Below are 20312 nucleotides of genomic sequence, written 5' to 3'. Positions count from 1 at the left end.
CTAGTGACGCCATCTTTAACAGATTGAGACGCCAGGCTTCAGGCTCTTCGGAATCGGAGATGGATGAGGACACCAGTCTTCGTGATGAGATGCAGGCCTTACGTGCTGAGATGATTGCACTCCGCCAGGAGAACCAAACCCTACGCCAGATGGTAACCCAGAGCTCAAATGTTGTTCCTCCACCTGAGAGCACTATGGCACACACCACTCCCATCAAGTTCGATGGAGACCCCAGACGTGTGGGGGAATTCTGCAATCATTGCCGGATACATTTCCTGTATCGTTCAGCCCACTTCAATAACGATAAAGCCAAGATTGGATATATTTTGGGCAATTTGTCTGGCAACGCTCTTGCTTGGGTGACACCGCTTGTGGTTTCTAACAGTCCCATTCTCAGTGATTTTGTGGCCTTTGAAAAGGCATTTCTGGAAGTGTTTCAGTCCCCCAATCTGGCTTCAGCAGCACAGAATCAGTTAATGGATTTAAAACAAGCCAACACAGACATAATCTCTTATATAGGTCGTTTTCGCCAACTAGCAACTGATTCCCAATGGCCTGAGATAACACAGAAGACCTTGTTTCGCCGTGGGTTAAGAGAAGAGTACAAGGACGAGCTGTTACACATTCCTGAACCCGAAGATCTACAGAAGCTCATTGAACAGGTGCTAAAAATTGATCAGAGATTGGGTGAGAGAAGAGGCGAAAGGCGCCGTTTTGAGAAATCGGACCTCAGACCTCCAATTCCGCCTGCTGGGACACCAGTGTCCTCGAACACCACTTAAGAACCTATGCAGCTAGGCGCCGTAAGGGGCCCTTTGTCTGAGGAAGAAAAGAAGCGGAGGAGAAGCCAACGCCTATGTTTGTACTGCGGAGCCGCAGGTCATTTTCTGGGTACTTGTCCTCTACGACCAATCAAGAAAGGGGGAAACTAGGTGACCTGTCGTGCTCCGGAAAGGCCCTGACAGGTCTGATTAAACCACCAGTCCTTTCCTGCCCTGAATCTGTGTTTCCACCCATGTTGCCTGCAGTCCTAATGATTCTGAAGGTCAGTCTCAAGTGGCAGAATAAGACAGTCGAGATCCATGGGTTATTGGATTGTGGGGCCTCTGGGAACTACATCGATGAGCGCTTTGCCATCAACAACGGCATACCATTGCTTACCAAAGAAGAAGCGATTCCAGTAGAAGTCATTGATGGAACCCCATTGGCTTCTGGCCCCATACGACTACATACTGTGGGTATGTTGTTACGCATCAAAGGACATGAGGAGAGAATCGCGCTGGATGCTATAAGGACACCTTCATATCAAGTGGTCTTGGGGCTACCTTGGCTTCAGCGACACAACCCCACAATAAACTGGGAGACACGTACTCTGGAGTTCACCTCCTCTTTTTGCCTTCAAGAATGCTGTAGCCCTAACACGTCCTCAGAGACGTCCGTCTCGACAGCCTTAGTCCCAGGTAGAGAATCATCTGGTTTGTGTTCCTTGTCTATGATACCGTCTGAATATGCTGACTTGATGTCAGTATTCTCCGAACCAAGGGACATCGCACTGCCGCCTCACAGGCCTTTTGACTGCTCCATAGACTTGGTTTCCGGAGCCGTGATGCCACATGGAAAGGTGTATGCCCTCACCCAGTCTGAAAAACAGGTCCTCCGGGATTATCTCGATGATTGCATCAAGAAAGGATACATCGTTCTTTCCAAGTCACCTGCAGGTTTCCCATTGTCTTTTGTGAAGAAAAAGGAAGGCTCTTTACGGCCTTGTATTGACTACCGCCAACTGAACGACATCACCCTTAAAGTCAGGTACCCGTTACCATTGATCCGGAATATCATGGAGTCCTTATGTTCAGCCAGGGTCTTTACTGAATTAGTCCTCCGCGGAGCCTATCATCTCGTCAGAATCAAAGAGGGAGATGAATGGAAGACGGCTTTCAAGACACCTTTCGGGCACTATGAATACAGGGTAATGCCCTTTGGGCTGTGTAACGCCCCGGCTGTCTTCCAACGGTTTATGGACTATGTTTTCAGCGACTTAATTGGCATCTCTGTTTGGGTGTATTTAGATGACATCTTGATCTACTCCGACAACCTAGAGGAACACATCTCCCACGTTCGTGTAGTTCTTCAACGATTGTTACAACATCATCTGTTTGCCAAGGCTGAGAAATGTTCCTTTCATCGGGATGAGATGGAATTCCTGGGATATGTAATCACTTGTACAGGAATTAGCATGGATTCCGGTAAGGTCCGGGCTATTCAGAACTGGAAACAACCACAGGACGTGAGATCACTTCAGCGATTTCTGGGATTCTCAAACTTTTATTGGCGTTTCATTCCGCAATTTTCACGTCTCACAGCTCCATTGACGTGTCTGACCAGTGTGAAGATACCCTACCTCTGGGATACTGAGGCATCAGTGGCGTTCGATGCCTTGAAGTCAGCATTCTGTACTGCACCTGTACTTTGTCACCCCAATGATGAGATGCCTTACATCGTCGAAGCCGATGCTTCCAGCTTTGCTGTGGGCGCAGTCCTGCTGCAGAAACATCCCTCTACGGGTGACGAACATCCTGTGGCCTATTACTCACGCAAACTCTCTCCTTGCGAACAGAACTACTCAGTCATAGAAAGAGAGCTATTGGCAATCAAGACAGCGTTTGAGGAATGGAGGCATCATTTGCTTGGTGGTTGCTTTTCAGTAGAAGTCCGCACCGACCACCGCAACCTGTAGTACTTGCGATCTTTGCAGTGTCATACCGCCCGTCAAGCTCGATGGGCCTTTTTTTTCTCCCACTACGATTTCAACATCACGTACATTCCTAGTGCCCGGAACTTAAAAGCCGATGCTTTATCCCGCTCCTTGGAAAGAGAGGTGGAGGAGGTCAACCAACCCATTCCATTGATTTCCCCCAAGCACTTTCTTCTCACGATCTCTCCTCATTTGCAGAAGATCTTCCAAGAGACTCAGACAGACCCAGACCGCACAAATCTACTGAAACGTCCACAAATCACGGAACGTGAAGGTTTTCTTTTCTTCCTACAACGGTTGTACATAGCATCGAGATCTCTTTGCTTGGACATTCTCCATGGGTTCCATGATTCGCAAGTAGGAGGTCATCGTGGCATCAAGGCGACCCAGGAGTTGATTGCCAGGCAGTTCTGGTGGCCGGGTTGGGCTAAGGAAACCAAACTATACGTGGAGAGCTGCCCAGTTTGCGCCCAGACCAAGACGCCCAGGAGAAGAAATTTGGGGTTGCTCAGACCCACTGAACTACCACCCTATCCCTGGCATACCATAGCCACTGATTTCATCGTCGAGCTTCCACCATCAGAGGGACACACCTTCATCATGGTAGTGGTGGATTGTTTCACTAAGTCTGCGCATTTCATTCCCTTTTCCAGGATTCCTACTTCCTCTCAAATGGCTTTGGCTTTTCTGCATCACATCTACCATTTACATGGGTTACCATAGAAGATCATTTCGGATCGTGGGTCTCAGTTCCTCTCCTCCTTTTGGCGTCTGTTGTGCAGCCACCTTGGAATACGCAGAGCTCTGAGTTCGGGTTATCACCCGCAGACTAATGGGCAGACTGAAAGAACGAAACAGACCTTGGAGCAATACTTACATTGCTATGCTAACGCCACCCAATCCAACTGGATGAAGTACCTGGATTTGGCGGAAGTTTCCTACAACAATGCAACCCACGCGGCCACTGGTGTCAGTCCTTATATTTGCTCTACCGGACAGCATCCTAAGCTGTTTCCCTTTTGTCCTGTGCCACCCAGTGCCGTCCCATCGGCTGACCAGATGATCCGTGTTATCCAGAAGCAGCATGATTTGGCTCGGAGTGCCCTGGCAGATGCACAACAGCGCATGAGGGAGCAGGCTAACCGGGGAAGGACCATTGAACCCAGATTTCAGGTGGGAGATCAGGTTTGGTTGTCATCCAAGAACTTACCTGTACGTAATCTCCCCACTAAACTGGCACCTCGGTTTTTTGGGCCTTTCAAGATTTCCAAGTGCATATCTGCAGTAGCTTTTCGATTGGTATTGCCCCAATCTTGGTGGGTACACCCGGTCTTTCACGTTTCCCTGTTAAAACCCTTTGTGAAAGACACGTTTGGACGTTCCAGTCCACGTCCAGCCTCAATCCAGGTTCAGGGGGTTCCGGAATTCGAAGTGCAGGAGATATGTGACTCCCGGATTCGTCGAGGTGTGCTCCAGTTTCTGGTAGATTGGAAGGGTTATCCTGCTTGTGACCGTACCTGGGAACCGCACGGTTTTGTGCATGCACCTCGCCTTGTCCGTGACTTTTTTCTCCGGTTTCCTTGGAAGCCTGGGGCCCCGGGTCTTTCTGGGAGGGGGCATGGTGTCACGCCGCCCAACCCGGGCTTGTTCCAGCCCACTTACCTGATGCGGCGTGCCACGCCTTGGAGGGTTTACCCCCGCTTTCGCCTGGGGGGTACGGGGCGGTCCTGGGTACCGGTTGCTCCTGGATCTTCGGGACGCTTGGTCTCGCGCATACGTGGTGGGCCGCTCCGGGTCCCGCGCTCTTCCGGGTTCCCGGGGCGTGCCATTCCGCGCATGCGCGGCCGACCCCTTCCCGCTTTCCGCGCATGCGCGGTACACGATGCTCTCGGCTCCTGGCCGGTTTGCGGCCCAAGCCTCGCTTTGGGCCTCCCAGCACCTGCGAAACAGCACGGCTTGCGTTCCAAGCCTCCCGGGTGTGGGAGGCCCTACTTAAGGAGCCCGGCGGTTTGATCAAACCGCGTCTCAACGTGGTCTGACCGGATCGTTGTTTTGCTCTTGCCTTGACCTGAGTTCCGCTCTGTCCTGCCTGGTTTTTCCAGTTCCTCTGAGTTCCGCTCTGTCCTGCCTGGTTTTTCCAGTTCCTTCTGTATTAAACCTGCCCTTCCTTGCCCGGGTAGGGGGTCTCCCTGGTTCCCTTCTCCTTGCTCCCTTCCTGCTGGGGTGGTTCCCCCCTCTCAGTTGTTCTCTGTTCCTTCCTCTGGGTTCTTGGTCCTTCTTGGTCCCCTTGCCTTCCCGCCTTCCCTTGCATTCTGCTGCCTCCTGGATTCCTGCTCCTGGATTCGACTCGCAACTCTTCTTGCTCCAGTTGTCTGCAGAGAACTTCTAGCCAAAGACTATCAGGCTCCCCCTGTCAGTGCTTGCACTGTCCTGATGCCACATTAATCAGGGGTGAGCTAACCTGTGGCATCGGGAGCTGGTTCACCTCCAGTCCAGTATCCATTTGGACGGGAGTTGGGCTGGTTCCTTGTGTCACTCTCACATCACCACAGAACTTCTGGCATTCTGGCATCATCTACTAAGCCGACTTCCGGACGAACAGGTACGCTGCGCCCTAGTGACGCCATCTTTAACATGCATTACCACTCTGGACAATCCCGAGTTTGGGGGAAATTCGGAACATTCACCTCCAGCTCTGAGCTGCAGGTAAATGCACTGACTTTCTGCTAATTTTTGGTGCAATTACCGCCACCGTAAATGCACCAAAAATGCCCCATTGAGTCCTATGGACTAAAAATAAATTCCGCCGTGATGTCACCTTACTCCTAATAGAGCCCATTGTGTGCTGGAAATTAGCTCAGAGTGATAGTGCTTACAATTGTCAATATGATTGTCGGACACATATTTGTGCGGCCACTTTGTAATTTGATTGTTATTCATGATGGTTTAATGTTCGTCATCACAGTGAAATTATAGTAAACAAAGATTGTGGATGTACGGACAGTACAATAACAGAACTAGATACTGGCTTCATCAAACTTTTAGCCATCAAATAGAATGCACTAGTTACGTACTGCATTTACTGTATTTTTAAGATGGAGGCCAATAACCACAATGGAGATAGGTAGATATATCTTAATATGGTATCTGCCACGTGCACACTGAATATTATTTAAAATAGTCTCAAAATGTGCAGACCGCCATAAGCCTCATTTCAACCCCTAGCTATCACACCACGCAACCTAGCTCAAAAACATGCACTAAGTACAGTTATAACTTTACTATGTTAAAAGATTAATGTCAGCTTAAAAAAAAGAATAATTCTATACCTATTGCAATTATAAGTCAATTAAGATATATTAACGGAAGCACATATCACTGTTTCACATTCTATATATCTGAGGAAATGTTTGTTTGTTTTGTTAATCAGCTACAAATATAACAGCTAAATAATATCCACTTGAAACCAACTTGGAACCTATGATGAAAGTACTTTATTCTGTCCCCCTTGCTATTGCAAGTCAAATTCAATAATATATACAAGTAGCAGCTAAGAAGATGAAGCCAGCCATCTTAACAATACCATAACAATGCATACGGAAATAGGATGTCATATTTGTGGCTTTAACAAGGTAAATGTATATACAATTACCAATGCTCCATGATATTGTTGTCCCATCATTTATTTCCCTCATTAACAGCAGTCCATATATATATATATATATAAATATATATATATATATACATATATATTATTTTCTAGGTTCTTCAACAATGACATTTCACCTCCTATAGTAGCACCTTTAACAACATAGGTATGAAATGTTCTTAAGTTATTAGGCCTACAAGCATTAGATGGTCATGAAACATTGTCAGGTTGGAACAGTCACTATACAAAGTTTTCCAATGAAGACATTTTCAAAAGAATCCAATTAATACAATCAACACGTGTAAGCATTATATCCATTTGTGAAACTGATGTAAAGGGAGTTCAAAGTAAATATGGACACTATGAAGGTAACATTTGATTCGTTTTCATTTGTTGTCCAATCTTTTTTTTCCCATTCCTTTTTTACTGCAGATGAAATGTTCATGTATAAAATATGTTCTCTCTTTTTGGTAATTACTTTATGTGTCCATTTTATGCACTTGTGCTTCTGATACATTGTAGTCCCTGATGAAGCACAATCGTGTGAATCAGTTATTGGCCAGATATTATATTTGTCTGTACTCTAATGATCTGGGCCTTCCCAGGAACAAATAGGATTAGTAATGATTATATCTTTTACTTTTAGTTATAAAAAAAGAAATACAAAATAAAGTGTACAAGAACAATGTAGGTATTGGAACATTGTACATACTCTGGACTCCCCTCTTTTCAAAGGTTCCACTATATATATATATATATATATATATATATGAAAGACCTTGCCTAGATAAACTGGGAACGTTCAGTCATGGACCGCACCACTCCAGTAGTAAAAAGAAACAGCAGGATCACTGCTCTGGAGACTCGGAGGAACATTTAAAATTATCAACCCTTGCTCCTGGCTATTTAGTCTCATGTGGGCACACAGGGAAGAAACTGGAGCTAACCATAAGCTTACAATGAAAGTCCATAGAAAACACATTCTTCAATCAAGAAACTCGTATTCAGATTGAACATAATGAATACAGGAATTGTCATCTTATCGGATACTGGAAACAGACATCATTCTGGAGAAACTGCTAACAGGGATACTGCGTTGCGTGTCACTCAAAATACCCCGATTGCAGGGCTTCTCTAAAAGCGGTAGGATTTGTAATGCATCATTCAACATATTAACCTACATTCTCTTGCCTTAAAAGACGGTGTGTTAGGATTACAAACCTCGAACATGTATCAATAAATCGTTTAGCAACCCCTTCCCTGACTGGAACAAGTGGAATTCTGCACCAGAAGTACAGCAAGCTCACTGCTTGCCACTTCAACATAGTTGCAGTACATTTGTGGTTGTTTTTGATTATCCAGTCTTAGTCAGATCAGACTTTAGGTCAGCTATGGTAGAACACCACTTGAGCTCAGTCATCTGATCAAGTCTGTTCAAACTTCCCAAATACAAGAGTTCCTCCAAAAATAAGAATCAAATTTGAATTAGCTTCCACACCTGTTGTCAATTGTTCCTCTTTTGCCCATGCAGTTCCATGCAGTGAGTTTCCAAAAGGGGCATCTGCTATCTTGCACCTCATACCATCCTAGTCACCACTGCTGTTGATTGTGTCTTCCTCCATGCTTTCCAACCAGTCAGACTGGCACCTCTCAGACTGTCTGGGAGGATTCACTGATTGTTTCCTTCTGTCAAAGGAATGTGAAAATGGTTTTCCTGCACATTAAACCACTGCTGGATTTTGTTGGTGGCCATTGGCAGGACCACATCACTATTGATTCCCTCTCGGTTTACTATGTTACAGGTTGATTTTTCTTGTGCACAGGTAATTGTAATTGTTTATTTATACAGGCCTTATACACAGGTGGTGTGCTTCAAAGCACTTCAAGACGGGAAGGGAACAAGGGAATACAATAATAAATCTTATGCCTTGAAGATTCTGAATGATCTAAACAGAAAACTAGCATACTAGACCTGACAGCGTTTCTACAAGTGCAAGTGCATTAAGTGTTACAGTTTCGACTCAGCCGGGGTGGGGGGACAGATTCAGAGGACAGACTGACTTACTAGTCCTAGTACATTTAGGTAACCCATGCGCACCAACGGAGGTGCGAGGAAGGGAGTAGGGGCGAACAAGCACGTCCAGTCCAACAGGGCCCTGGGTTAAGGGCAGAGAGGTTGCCTAACTCATAGTTTGTAAGCAGGAAGTGCAGTGGCACAGAGGCAAGTGCAAAGACTGGCGGGGGCCTAGGACCTGAAGGCTCTGGAGGTGAGCCAGGCAACCAGTCAGCAAAAACTGAACAGAGTAAGGGAGAGAAAGGAGGGTGGAGAGAAAGAACAGAAGTTAGCAGGGTAGAGGGAGAGAGAAGACGGAAGAGTAGAGGAAGGTCTTGAGGAGTTTCCGGAACTTAAGATGCATCGGCTCAAGACAGAGAGAGGCAGGGAGGCTGTTCCAGAGGGAGGCACCTGGAGAGGATAAGGATGTACCCCAAATCGCTGTTTGTAAAAGCGGCACACCCGAAGAGAGTTCGAGGAGGACGAGTGGAGAGCTCTAGAGGGAGAGTATTTAGGAAGAAAGCATTCTAGATAGTGTGGGCCCGGCCCCGGAAAGCCTTGTGGATAGTCCACAGCGTCTTGAACTTGGTCCTTGCAGCCAGGGGGAGCCAATGGAGGGATTTAAGCACCAGAGAGATGCAGTCCCTGGGCTTAAGGCCAAGGATAAGTCTTGAGGTTCTGTTCTGGATGAGTTCAAGAGGGCGGAAAGTAGAAGTAGAAAGGTTGAGAAAGAGTCTGTTGCAATAGTCCAGCCTAGAGAGAACCAGCACTCTCGAGGTGGTGAGCCTCTGTGGGAAGGTGAGAAAAAGTAGAATAACTCTGAGGAGGTGCAGTTGGTACTTTTTGGAGATGTTTGAGATGTGCGAAGAGAAGGAGAGACTGGAGTCGAAGATGACTCCAATTTGTTTTGCCTCATTGGTAGGTAAGGGTGCAGGGCCGAGGGACGCTGGGCAGTGTGAAAGTGGGAAAGCAGGAGCAGGGGTCCCAATGATGACAATCTCTGTCTTACTGGTGTTCAGGTAGAGATCGTTGGCAGCACATCAAGACTGAATTGCGGATAGGCAGTCAGGGATTAGCGAGGAGGAAGAGGAGGCCGAGGGTAGCCTGAAGGAGAGCTGCGTGTTTTCTGGTACACAAATTGTAAGTGCAGGGTATTTGGGGATTCTGTTCTGGAAAAGTGTACAGTAACTTCTGTAGACCTTCGGGAACACTGGGAGTTTTGGTTAGGTCGGGATTTCTGAGCAGGGTTTGCTGACAAAGCGAATGGATGATGGGAATAAAGGGTTAGGATGACAATGTGAACAGGGAAGCTGTTTGTATTCTTGAACTATTGATTGTGGGATACCTTATTTTGGGAAAGGGGTGACGTAAGGGTTGCTCTGGAGTTCCCCTCCACCAAATGCTATTCTCTTGCCTCCTGGACAATGAATATTCTTTCTTAATTCTTGTTTTAAATCCCTGATCTTAGTCTCAATTATTTTTTTCAGTGTCTCCCATTCTTTTGAAGTGCCTCTTTCTCATATCTCGGGGACCCTTCGGTTATAGTGGGGAGATATTTCTTCCGAAGCTGTTGAAGGGTGGGGGCAGGAGCCTGGGGACCCACGTTTTTCATCCTCCACATACATCACGTAGCAGATGTTCTGCCCAGGCTCATCATTCAGCTCAAAACATGTCGCTTTGCGTAGCTTCCAGTTTCACATTCTCTGTAAGATCTCAGTTTTATAGTCACAATAAACACCTAGTTTGTCATTCCCAATAAACTTGACATTCACAGTGCGCTCACAGATAGTCATTCTTAGTAAGTTTTCAGTTTGAGTTCACTAGCAAAGCCTTATCTGGAGACTAGTGGATTTCCTGAGTATAGCATTCTCAGTAAGCATGATTTTCCCAGTAGGTTCTTGGTAAGCAAATCAATCCCTGTAAGCTCATACTTCGATAATGCCATTCATGTCCCAGTTTGACTAGAATGGTGCAAACTCGAGTTGGATTGACTCACAGGAGTTTGCCCATGACTAGTTGGAAGAGTTTAGCCTTTGGGAATGTACTCAGGGCTCAAGTCGAGGGTACAAGGGGGTGGACGGTGTTCACCCACTATTTTCAGAGGGTGGACGCTGTCCCCCCTGTGTATTTTAGAGGCCATGGATGGATGTGTATAATAATTCCCCAGGTTAACAGGCCGGGGTCTTCAGCACTGCACCATCCATGCACCTGATGAACTAGGCGCAAGCAAACACAACAAGCTTACTTTAATTTCATTGGCTGTTTATCAGCCAATGAAATGTGTTAACCCTGCTGAGTGTGTGTGGGTGCAGTCAGTGGCACGCAGCACGAGAGCCATATTCACCACGGGAGGAAAACACTGGTCGGAAGCCCTGCTCAAACTATGCCCCTTTTCAACAACAACTGGGACAGGCCTCTTAAAGTCTGGCAGGGTGCCTTTACTTTGTTTTTTTTTTTTACCTTGCGGTACTGAGACCACAGGAGCAACTGTGCCTCCACTGGAGCAGGGGTCCCTAACTAAGAACAGGACTGACACCGTCCCGAGTAGAGCTGCTCGTTACACCTTCATGAGGTAGAGCCTGCTGCTGGAACACTGATTGAATCACCACGCAACTGTACAGATCTACGAGTGGCTGCAGGCTTCACACCATGTCCTGAGAGCCTGAGAGCTGTTCTTTCTCTGTTCTCCAATACAGTTACCGGGGCACATGAACAAGAACTGCCCCAGCACTGTAAGGTCAGACTCATACTGGGGGAAGGGAGAGAAAGTGATTACTGTGAGAACGGAGCATTTTAGATCATGCCAGAAATGACGATCACTGGTTGTTGTGCCTGGGGATTCGACTTAATGGCATATCCACCCAGGACTGGCTTGGTGCACCGCCCCCTGGGACCCAACCTCCCCCCCCATTCTACCAGGAGCTGAGCCTGGAGTACCACACTTTGCCTTTCAACGAAAGGAAATGTCTGGGTGAGTCTTGGATGTAGTGAAGTGAATCCCAAGTACGGAAATGTTACCAGGTGACTGTGTAATTTGGTGACACACAACTGTGTCCTGGACTTTAAGTGGTCCCACAGTCTCACTCTCGGAGTTGTAGTTGTGGTGCATACACATTGAATGAAATGAAACAAATTAAAGTGAGTTATAAAAAAGGAGAAGTGGGCAAAAACTAAGCACATGTTTGATGTAGATGGTTCCCCATGACATGTGTCATCTCATCTGGCAGCCTCCTTCATTCTAGCAGCTGTGGTGCTTCTGTTGTCCACATGTCCCTGCCCAACTCGGCACACGTCCCTCCTTTCTCTGCCCCGCCGCCTTGCTGTTTATCTGCTATATTCAAGTTCTCAAATTGCCCCAAGACTCTAGTTTTGACATCAATATCAGTTACATGAAGGGGAAAACGGGAACTGGATGAGCACATTTTACCTGACCTGGGACACCCCTTCCTGCTCATCCACTCTCCCCCCATTCCCTCCCAAGGGAGTATCCAGCATTGCAAGAGTCACAGAAAAAAGACTTGCTACTTTCCCCCCAAATGCAGTGCCCACAATTCCATATGGTCTCATTCACGCCCCCAAACCGCCCACCCCTGCCCAATCTACTTTATGGGTAACATTAGTGGCAGAAGGCATTTTAACACAACATAAAAAAATGAAACTCTAGAATCATTACAGATGCAGGAAATTCATCTATTCGAGCTACGTCCAGGCACTCTGGGGCAAATTACATGCAAACATTGCACCGACAGAAATGACTTCACAGAAAAGGACATCACAAGTGGCATGATCAGTATTTGGTACTTGGAGGCGCCATGGAAGTGACTTTAGAATAAGTTGCCATAAGCAAGCCAAGTGGCAAATAACCTTTTGGTGCAAAATACATAAATTGCACTATTGTTACATATGGAGCAACTCTATAGTCATTAGGCATTTTAAAAACTAATATAATATATTAACATAAGCTATTAAGTGAATCAGAATCACTTACGGATCTGCAGGTGAGACACAGTGCATTTAAATGATTTGACCAGGATCACACACTTTGGTTGGTGAAACAGGGATGTGGACAATTTAAGCAACTGAGCACATCTTCACAGGTTTAGTTGATCTAGACATGTATTAAGGTTTTGCTTTGCATTTCTTATGCTTAAATTAACACCCTTTAACCACTCTCCACTTTATGATTCACCATGTGTAATAAATATATACAGATATGCCACATGCTCGTGTGTGGAATTGCAAAAAGGCAAATTAAGTGTATAAAAATACATTCCGAGAAATGTGTGTACTTAGTGTTTCGAGAGGAGATGGTAAGTGATGAAAGCTTTGCATCGAAGCCGGCATAAAGCAGCATAACCTCATTCTGCTCCAAGGCTGGATGTATTTTCGTACACATTAGTTTTAATTTTTAACAAATTTGTTAAGCGCCCTATCATTTAAACAGCAATGAGAGGGTAGCCCAACAAAAGTAGACAGTTAGAAAATTACAATGGCCATATAAAACTACGACAGTCAGAACCATTTACAGAATTGCTCCCCATCTAAAGGCTCGCTGAAGGGCTAATTACCCAGCAGCTTGCTTGGAAGAGTGTTTGCAACTGCTTTCCTACTGCAAGCAGGCGATTGCTAGATTGCACACAGGGCAATATAGAATGTTTTCAATGCCCTAGAAGCCAGAAGGAAGAAACAGTGGGGAACACTTTGGGGATCCCAGTTTGAACAGCTTCATGTTAGGAACACCAGGCGGGTCGGGGCATTAGCCACATATTTCAGATGTTCTATTCACCTGTCAATTCCCTCTTCTAAAAGCCAGATCAATACTGTAATCTTCAGCACGCAGAAATGTTTAAACTGACGCCTCCCTTCCATGCCACTCCTTCTAACACCGGAAAAAGGGATATATGCATTTAATCTCTCACCCACTTCGCCAGACTGTAACTTCTTTATAATAGCTTTGTCACACTTTATATGTCCTGACATGTACTTCAATTGAGCTCATAAAGTATTCTAAATATAGTCCTAGTGAATTTGAGGGCAAGAGCCATGTTAGGAAAATCAAGGTGAAGATCAGGTCGAGGTAAAGAGTGAAGAAGTTGGTGTGCCGATGTTGTCTTACAAAGTAGTTCATTGGGTAAAATATAAAAGTCCTCAGCGTCACAATCCAAGACTTGGTTAAATGTCCACTGATTCTCACAATCTCCATAATGTTTGGGTGAAACAAAACAGATTCTGTGTCAAATGATGTTTTCTCTGACGGATGCACCCCAGGAAATGCAGTCTACTGTGGCCAGATCTGTGCAGTAGCCCGTAACAAGCACACAGTGCAACTGATGTCACATCCGGCGAGGTCACTTCCGGCAAGGTCATTTCCTGTTGGCTATGCAAATGAGTCCCCCCACTTCTTTTTTTATGACTTGACCCCTGAATGTAGTGATCCATAGATAGATTGGTCTTGTGTCAGTGATAGGTTTAGAGGATTCTGCAGTTGAGGCCGCTGGCTACTGAGTACTGGGATCAAATGAATGGTATTTCGGTGTCCTGAAGGAGTATTTTTGGGCAAATAATAATAAGGTTCCGTTTTAGGTGCTGGAGTCATTTACCCTTGGCCCTCCAGGAAGGCAAATGTAATCTTGGCAATTAAAGATCTCCATCAAAGACCATATACAAATATGATTAAATTACTCTGTCACACATTATTTTAAATGCTTTGTTTTTGATTTGGGGGAAAAGAAAGCTGAACATTGTGTTGATTGTCCCTGGCAGAGCAGAGGGAATACAAACTGGGGGCGCGCTACACGTCACCATTTGTAAACAACCTTGAAAGTTATAGCTGAAGGTGTTATTTTGTGTGAATGAAAGTGCAGAAAAGCCTGATTAGCCCGCAAAAATGAGAACTTGATGGTGCCCGAAAATGAAATATGCCGGATAACCAAATGTCAGAAATCAGAGCATAAAGAAATGTCAGGGAAACCGAGCTTAAAGACCAGATAACAAAGCTTATTGCCCTTGTGCTCTGTTTTACTGGCACTTGCACAAAAATAACCTTGGTTATCTACTTTCATGACTTTATTTCCTTAACCAAAATGGTAATATTGCCAGCAATGGGAGATTCTGGTTAATTAAGAGCTATGGTTAGTAGGGTGCCAGATAATACTAAAGTTTCAACTGTATTACATTTTTCAGGATTTTGTTTCTGTGCCATGCTGCTGATTTAATTCAAGTCTAATGGAAAAAGTCAGATTTAAATCTAGATTTAGGCACAGGTATTCTGGAATTATGGCATTATATCAATTGTGTTTCTTAAATTTGGATTTTAAGATTATATTTGTATTTGCCTTAGATTGAGCAACACGAAGAAGCAAGCCGTGCATACAGTAATGGGGATATGGATGGTATCATTTATCCTGTCCACCCTCCCAGCAGTTGGGTGGCACGATACCACTGAGCGCTTCTATGCACAGGACTGCTGCTTCATTGTCACCGAAATTGGCCTGGGCTTTGGCGTGTGCTTCCTTCTCTTGATCAGTGGCAGCATCGTCATGGGAGTCATCTGCATTGGAATTGCCCTCTTTCAGACTTTTTCTATTCAAACAGGGCATCATGTCGATAACAAGTTCAATGTTCCTACCATTGTGGTAGAGGATGCCCAAGGCAAGCGGAGGTCATCCATCGATGGGTCGGAACCCATAAAAACATCACTTCAGATTACATACCTGATCACTGGGATTGTGTTTATTTATGACTTTTTGATGGGCTTTCCAATATTGGTAAGTGATATTTCTTTAAATATTGCTAATAATGTTTATTATACAATGCTATACTCACAAAGCACTGAAAACACATTTTTTAAAATCTGCTCTTCCCCAGGAATGTGTGTATGTTTGAAATGCACATTGTGAGCACCACAGGGGTCTCACCACTTGGTTGATGGTTAAATAAATTGGCTCTTGCTATCAGTGCATGTTACTAGGGGACATCACTGGACAACATGCTCACATATATCCTGAGGTATAATATAATTGGGGTAGTGCACACTCTTGAAGATGTAGTATTAACAAGAGTAGCAAGGTCATTTTTGAAGTCCCAGATGTTGTACAGAGGGGACCTCAAAATTGCCACTTCCATGCTTGAAGTGCCCTCCATGTAATACTGATCTATGGAAACCGTAGACATTAGGTTTGTACATGTATCTTTAATGTATGTAATTCAACCTCATGTGACCAAACCTGCAAAAGCAAGAAGAAAGAGGTCGATGGTATGAGGGCTTCTGGTTTGGTAAGGAATGCAGGTAAAGACTAAGCTTTTGATACTGCAGTAAAGATTCCTCTGGTGAAGAACACTGAGCAGATAAAGGTGTTAGGAAAGGAAAATAAGAGGCAAGAAGGATTAAAAAAGAAAGGATTCGAGGAAAGAAACTGTGGTGTTCTACCGCAAGCACTTCAAAGTGGGGACCCGAGAGCATTTGGTCTTATTTTTCATATGGTTTGATCATTTTGTTGACGTACACAAAATAATGTGACGCCCACCATAACTTCTAGTGGCCAAGGGACAAGACATCCCTTCATGTTTGCTATCAAGCAAATAGAATTGACCTTTACCTTCCAAAAACCAGGAAACCCAGAAGATGCCAGTAGAGCTTTTAAGCCACAGCTCAAAATCTGAGTCCACTTTCTACGTAGAATATTCAATACTATAAATGCAGAGTAAGTTCCCAGAACTTGGACGGGAGCAAAGATGTTCCCAATTTGCAAAAAAGGGACAAGAGGCGATCGAGCTAACTATGGCTCGTTTTCACTCCAAGATGGGCTCGGTAAAATGTACACCAAAGTTTTGGAGTCAGAGGCTGGAAATCTGGGCTAAGGATAATCACATAATCAAATTATGACAAATTTACAGGCATGTTTTTGAAGGAAGTAGGGGACTTTCGATCACATTGTTAGACTGCATATACTTATTCATAGGTATGTGATTGAATTTTAAGGAAATGTACTTTACATATGTTACTTGTTGATTTTTAGTAATACTTTCTAGGCCTGTTTGATGAGGCAATCTCGGCCATTTGGGAGTCCCCGCTGAGATGGCATCAAATGTTTACATTTGGGAAAGCATGAAGTTGCTCAATGTTGACGGTGACATGAGACAACCCAACCATTCATGGTAGTAAAGGGAGTTCACCAGGGAGGCGTTCTGCTTGTATGTTAAGGATATTTTCCTAGCAATTTGGAAACTTTTAGCAGAAGCCTCAGGCTCAGAGGTGAGCAGCTGCATATCTTACTATTTGCAGATGATGCAATATTAATTCAAAAAACGAGAAGGGTCTTCCGTAAGCAATTTGTGACCTTACAGTCCCTCTGTGAAAGTAAAGATCAATTCAAAAAGACCAATTTGATGGTTTGTCACAGGAGTAAAATGCTGGATTATGAATTGGAGTGTGAAAGAAATCAAACCACTAGAATTGTATGATTATCTTGGGGTGAGATTTTACTGGAGTGGGACTTGGAAGGGACACGTTTGAAAAAGGGGGTTTACTATAAATAAAAGAGCTGGAGCCACCATTGCATTTGCAATAAATTATTGGTTCAGGCGCACAAGGTCAGTGCCAGCTGTTTACGGGGCCGAAATTTGTGACACACAAAAAAGCAAACCCTGACATAAAATAAATATCTTTGCCAATTACTGCAATTACCAACGTGTGTGGTGGGTTATGATTCCTTTAAAGTTAGTTTGGTTTTATTGATATTGAATACCTTATCCGTTTTAAACATATTTTACTTTGGTTAAGGCTCTGGCAAGTCAAGGAGTTTTTAGTATATAAAAAGCTTTACTTGATGCATTAGAAACAGTAAGTGGATCAACATGGCAATGGATTAGACATCTTAAGTCTGTTTTTCAAAATATTGGTCATGGTGACCTGATTCGTCTTCCAGAAAAAGTTGAATTATTAGACATGATGTCAATAGAAGAAGCGTGTCATAGATGGATCATCCAGGCCCTGATCACTAGAGGTAGGAGCATTTCACTGACCAAGCCCTATATGCTTTATAAATCAGGCTTTCACTAGGAAAACTATTTACATTGGATAGAGCCGTCCTATCACAAACCGCTCAATCTGAAATTCCACTTAGAAAAATTGCTGCTATTCACAAATACACAGCCGGTTGTCAAACATCACACAAAGGCTCCTGCCCTAAACATACCAAGTCACTAGATCAAACACATTGGGCCTCATTACACGGTAGGCGGTGAGCCATGGCGCTATTAGCTATGAGCGCCATGGCTCATGCCGGTAAAATACCGGCACCGCCTTGGCGGAAAGGGGATTTACCGCCCCATTCCAAGGTTGGAGGGGCGGTAAATCCCCTTTCCGCCATTGCCCTTCCCCATTCCCATTTCTGCCCCATAGGGCTCTATGGAAACGGGGAAGGCGCTAATTACGCCACCGCAATTTTGCGGTGCCGTAATTAGCTCCGAGGTCCCTTAGCGGGTTGGATTTTAACGCCTGCAAGAAGCAGGCGTTAAATCCTCCAACCCGCAAAGGGACCTCGTAGTACGGCGGTAAGGGTTAACGGTCACCGTTGCCATTAACGGTCACCGTTAACCCTTACCACCGTCCGTGTAATGAGGCCCATTGTTAGGTTAGCCACAAAATTCTTGTCCAAGACATTTAACTCTGGATGAGTCTACCTTGCACTTTTTGTTCCTGTGTCCTCTTTAGACCAGCATTGGGAACAGAGAACTAAGAACGTTGCAACATAATAGCGGGATTAGAAGTATTGCTAATGCTCTGTCATGGTGGAAATGGACAGACCAACCGCATGTTGTTTTTGCAAGGCCTACGTGTGAATGAAAAACGATTTAAAAGCTTCCTGGAACATCGGTCTTGCATTTCACTTGTTTCTCTTTAAACTGTACTTTATACCCTTTTGGTCCAGTGTGTGTAATTCCAGAACTTATTGTAAATCCTTTTATCTTTGATTGTTTATGCTTATTGGATTTACAATGTTCAATTTTATCTTGCTGATTTTTATTTATGTGTTCAATGATTTTACAATATTCTACATTGAAATTATTGGTGTGTTATATTGCGCTTGTAATAATAATAATATTTATTGTGATTTAGTTTACATTGAAACTTTACACATTGATATAGCTTTTACGTAAGAAGAAAAAGAAAAACATACATAGAGTAAAAATTATCATAAAAAGGGAATACATAACAATTTAGCTACAAAGTTATAAATAAAGAAAAAAAACCATCAAATTGCCTAAACAATCAAACCATCATGTCTTCATCTCATAACTTTTAGATAACAATAGTTTCGGTTTTAGCAAAAAATCATACAATGCCTCATAATAACGGCTAATCTTCAGGGCGAGCTTCCAACATTTAGTTAACATAGCAATTATGGTTTACCATTATAGTAGTTTTTGTTTAGATGCACACCCGTGATAAATGGCGGAGTCACTTAGGCTTAGACAGTAACTGTTCAGTAGCTCATCTTTGTGTCCTCCTATATAGTTATATTAAGGCTTGTTTCCACCTTCAGCCAAATATTATACAATGCCATCAGGAGTCTCATGCTGTTAGAAATAATGCAATGATACCAGAATAGTTCCTCTTTGATGTATCCATGATTGTGCACAAAATTGCCCAAGCCGAGGTTTATGGCACTTAGCATCTGGTGGCATTCAGTCAACAAATGTCTGGCCATCTCTGGCTGATTCAGTTCCTTACATAAACAGCAAAGTCGTAGTTCAGGAGCGATCCTGTCTCTTCTCCCGGTGATCATTAATGTGGGTAGTTGTTTGAGCCTTACAAGTAAGATGAAGCGTCTAAGTCTCACATCAGGGCACAGATTGAGGTAGCTCTGAGGTTTTTTAAAGTTGTATAGTCTATACTGGACAAACTGATAGCTTTTCAGTTTCCGGAGATGGGCATAGTTCTCGAGCCAGTCCCAGAGATCTGTACGTTTACCCAGGGCCCTCTGTACTTCCTCTGTAACACTAACCACCTGGGTTTGCCACCCAATGGCCGTCAGCAATTTGGACATTTGCTCCTTCACGGGACACGTGGGGTTCACCTTAGAGATCTCTTGATAGACCGCCTTTAGCAGCCCATTATTTGTTTCACCACTCATTCTCAGATAGAGTAGGGCTTGCTTTTTTAAGACTTGAGCTTTTAGCGAGGTCAACCCCAATTCTAATCTTATTATTGCCATGGGAATTCCTGGTGGTAAACCCAGGATAGAGCACCAACATTTTCCTTCTATTACCTGTAACCATTTCAAGTCAGTATTAAGGAGAGCTTCCAGACCATAAATGATCATAGGGGACAATACTTGAACATAAAGTTGACGTGTGCCCCAGATAGTGAAACCTCCCTGATTTACTGTGAATCTATGGAACAGGGTGGTTAATTGTGCCACTCTTGAGATGCGTGACTGTTTGCATGTTCCAAAGTCACCGATGGTCTCATTATCGTTATTTAGGGGTCGAATTTGAGGAATGTAGGCGATGTTATCGAGGCCCACTCTAAGGTGGACACGAGAGGTATTCTTTTTGGTGAATCCCATGGCCTTAGTTTTTTCCAGGTTAATTTTCAGGCCGTTTCTATCAACATATTCCCACAGTGCAAGGGCCGACTTGCATAGCCCACTGATGGTGTGGTCAAGTATTACTAGTTCATCTGCATAGGCAAGAACAGGACAGATGGAATCTCCTATTTTCGGTGGGCAGTTGGCCGCAGCCCTAATGGCCACAGGGATGTCATGTACGTATAGATTATATATTAAGGGAGCCGTAACAGGAGCTTGTAATGCGTGGATGTCGTACAATGTTTTGTGCAACTGTTAAGG

At 44.3% G+C, this 20312-nt stretch overlaps 1 protein-coding gene across 1 annotated transcript in view; it reads left to right on the top strand.

The window, feature by feature from the left end:
• The window catches only part of GPR153 (G protein-coupled receptor 153), a 397691-nt gene that overhangs the window by 84829 nt on the left and 292550 nt on the right, over window positions 1-20312 (top strand). The window contains exon 3 of the mRNA XM_069610290.1: window positions 14798-15224. Within this exon, the coding sequence (XP_069466391.1) occupies window positions 14798-15224 (427 nt within the window). The remainder of the gene's footprint in view (window positions 1-14797; window positions 15225-20312) is intronic.

This window comes from Ambystoma mexicanum, chromosome 8 (assembly GCF_040938575.1).
Source record: "Ambystoma mexicanum isolate Mex_15411 chromosome 8, UKY_AmexF1_1, whole genome shotgun sequence".
NCBI classification, from domain to species: domain Eukaryota; kingdom Metazoa; phylum Chordata; class Amphibia; order Caudata; family Ambystomatidae; genus Ambystoma; species Ambystoma mexicanum.
This window is presented reverse-complemented; position numbering and strand designations above follow the sequence as displayed.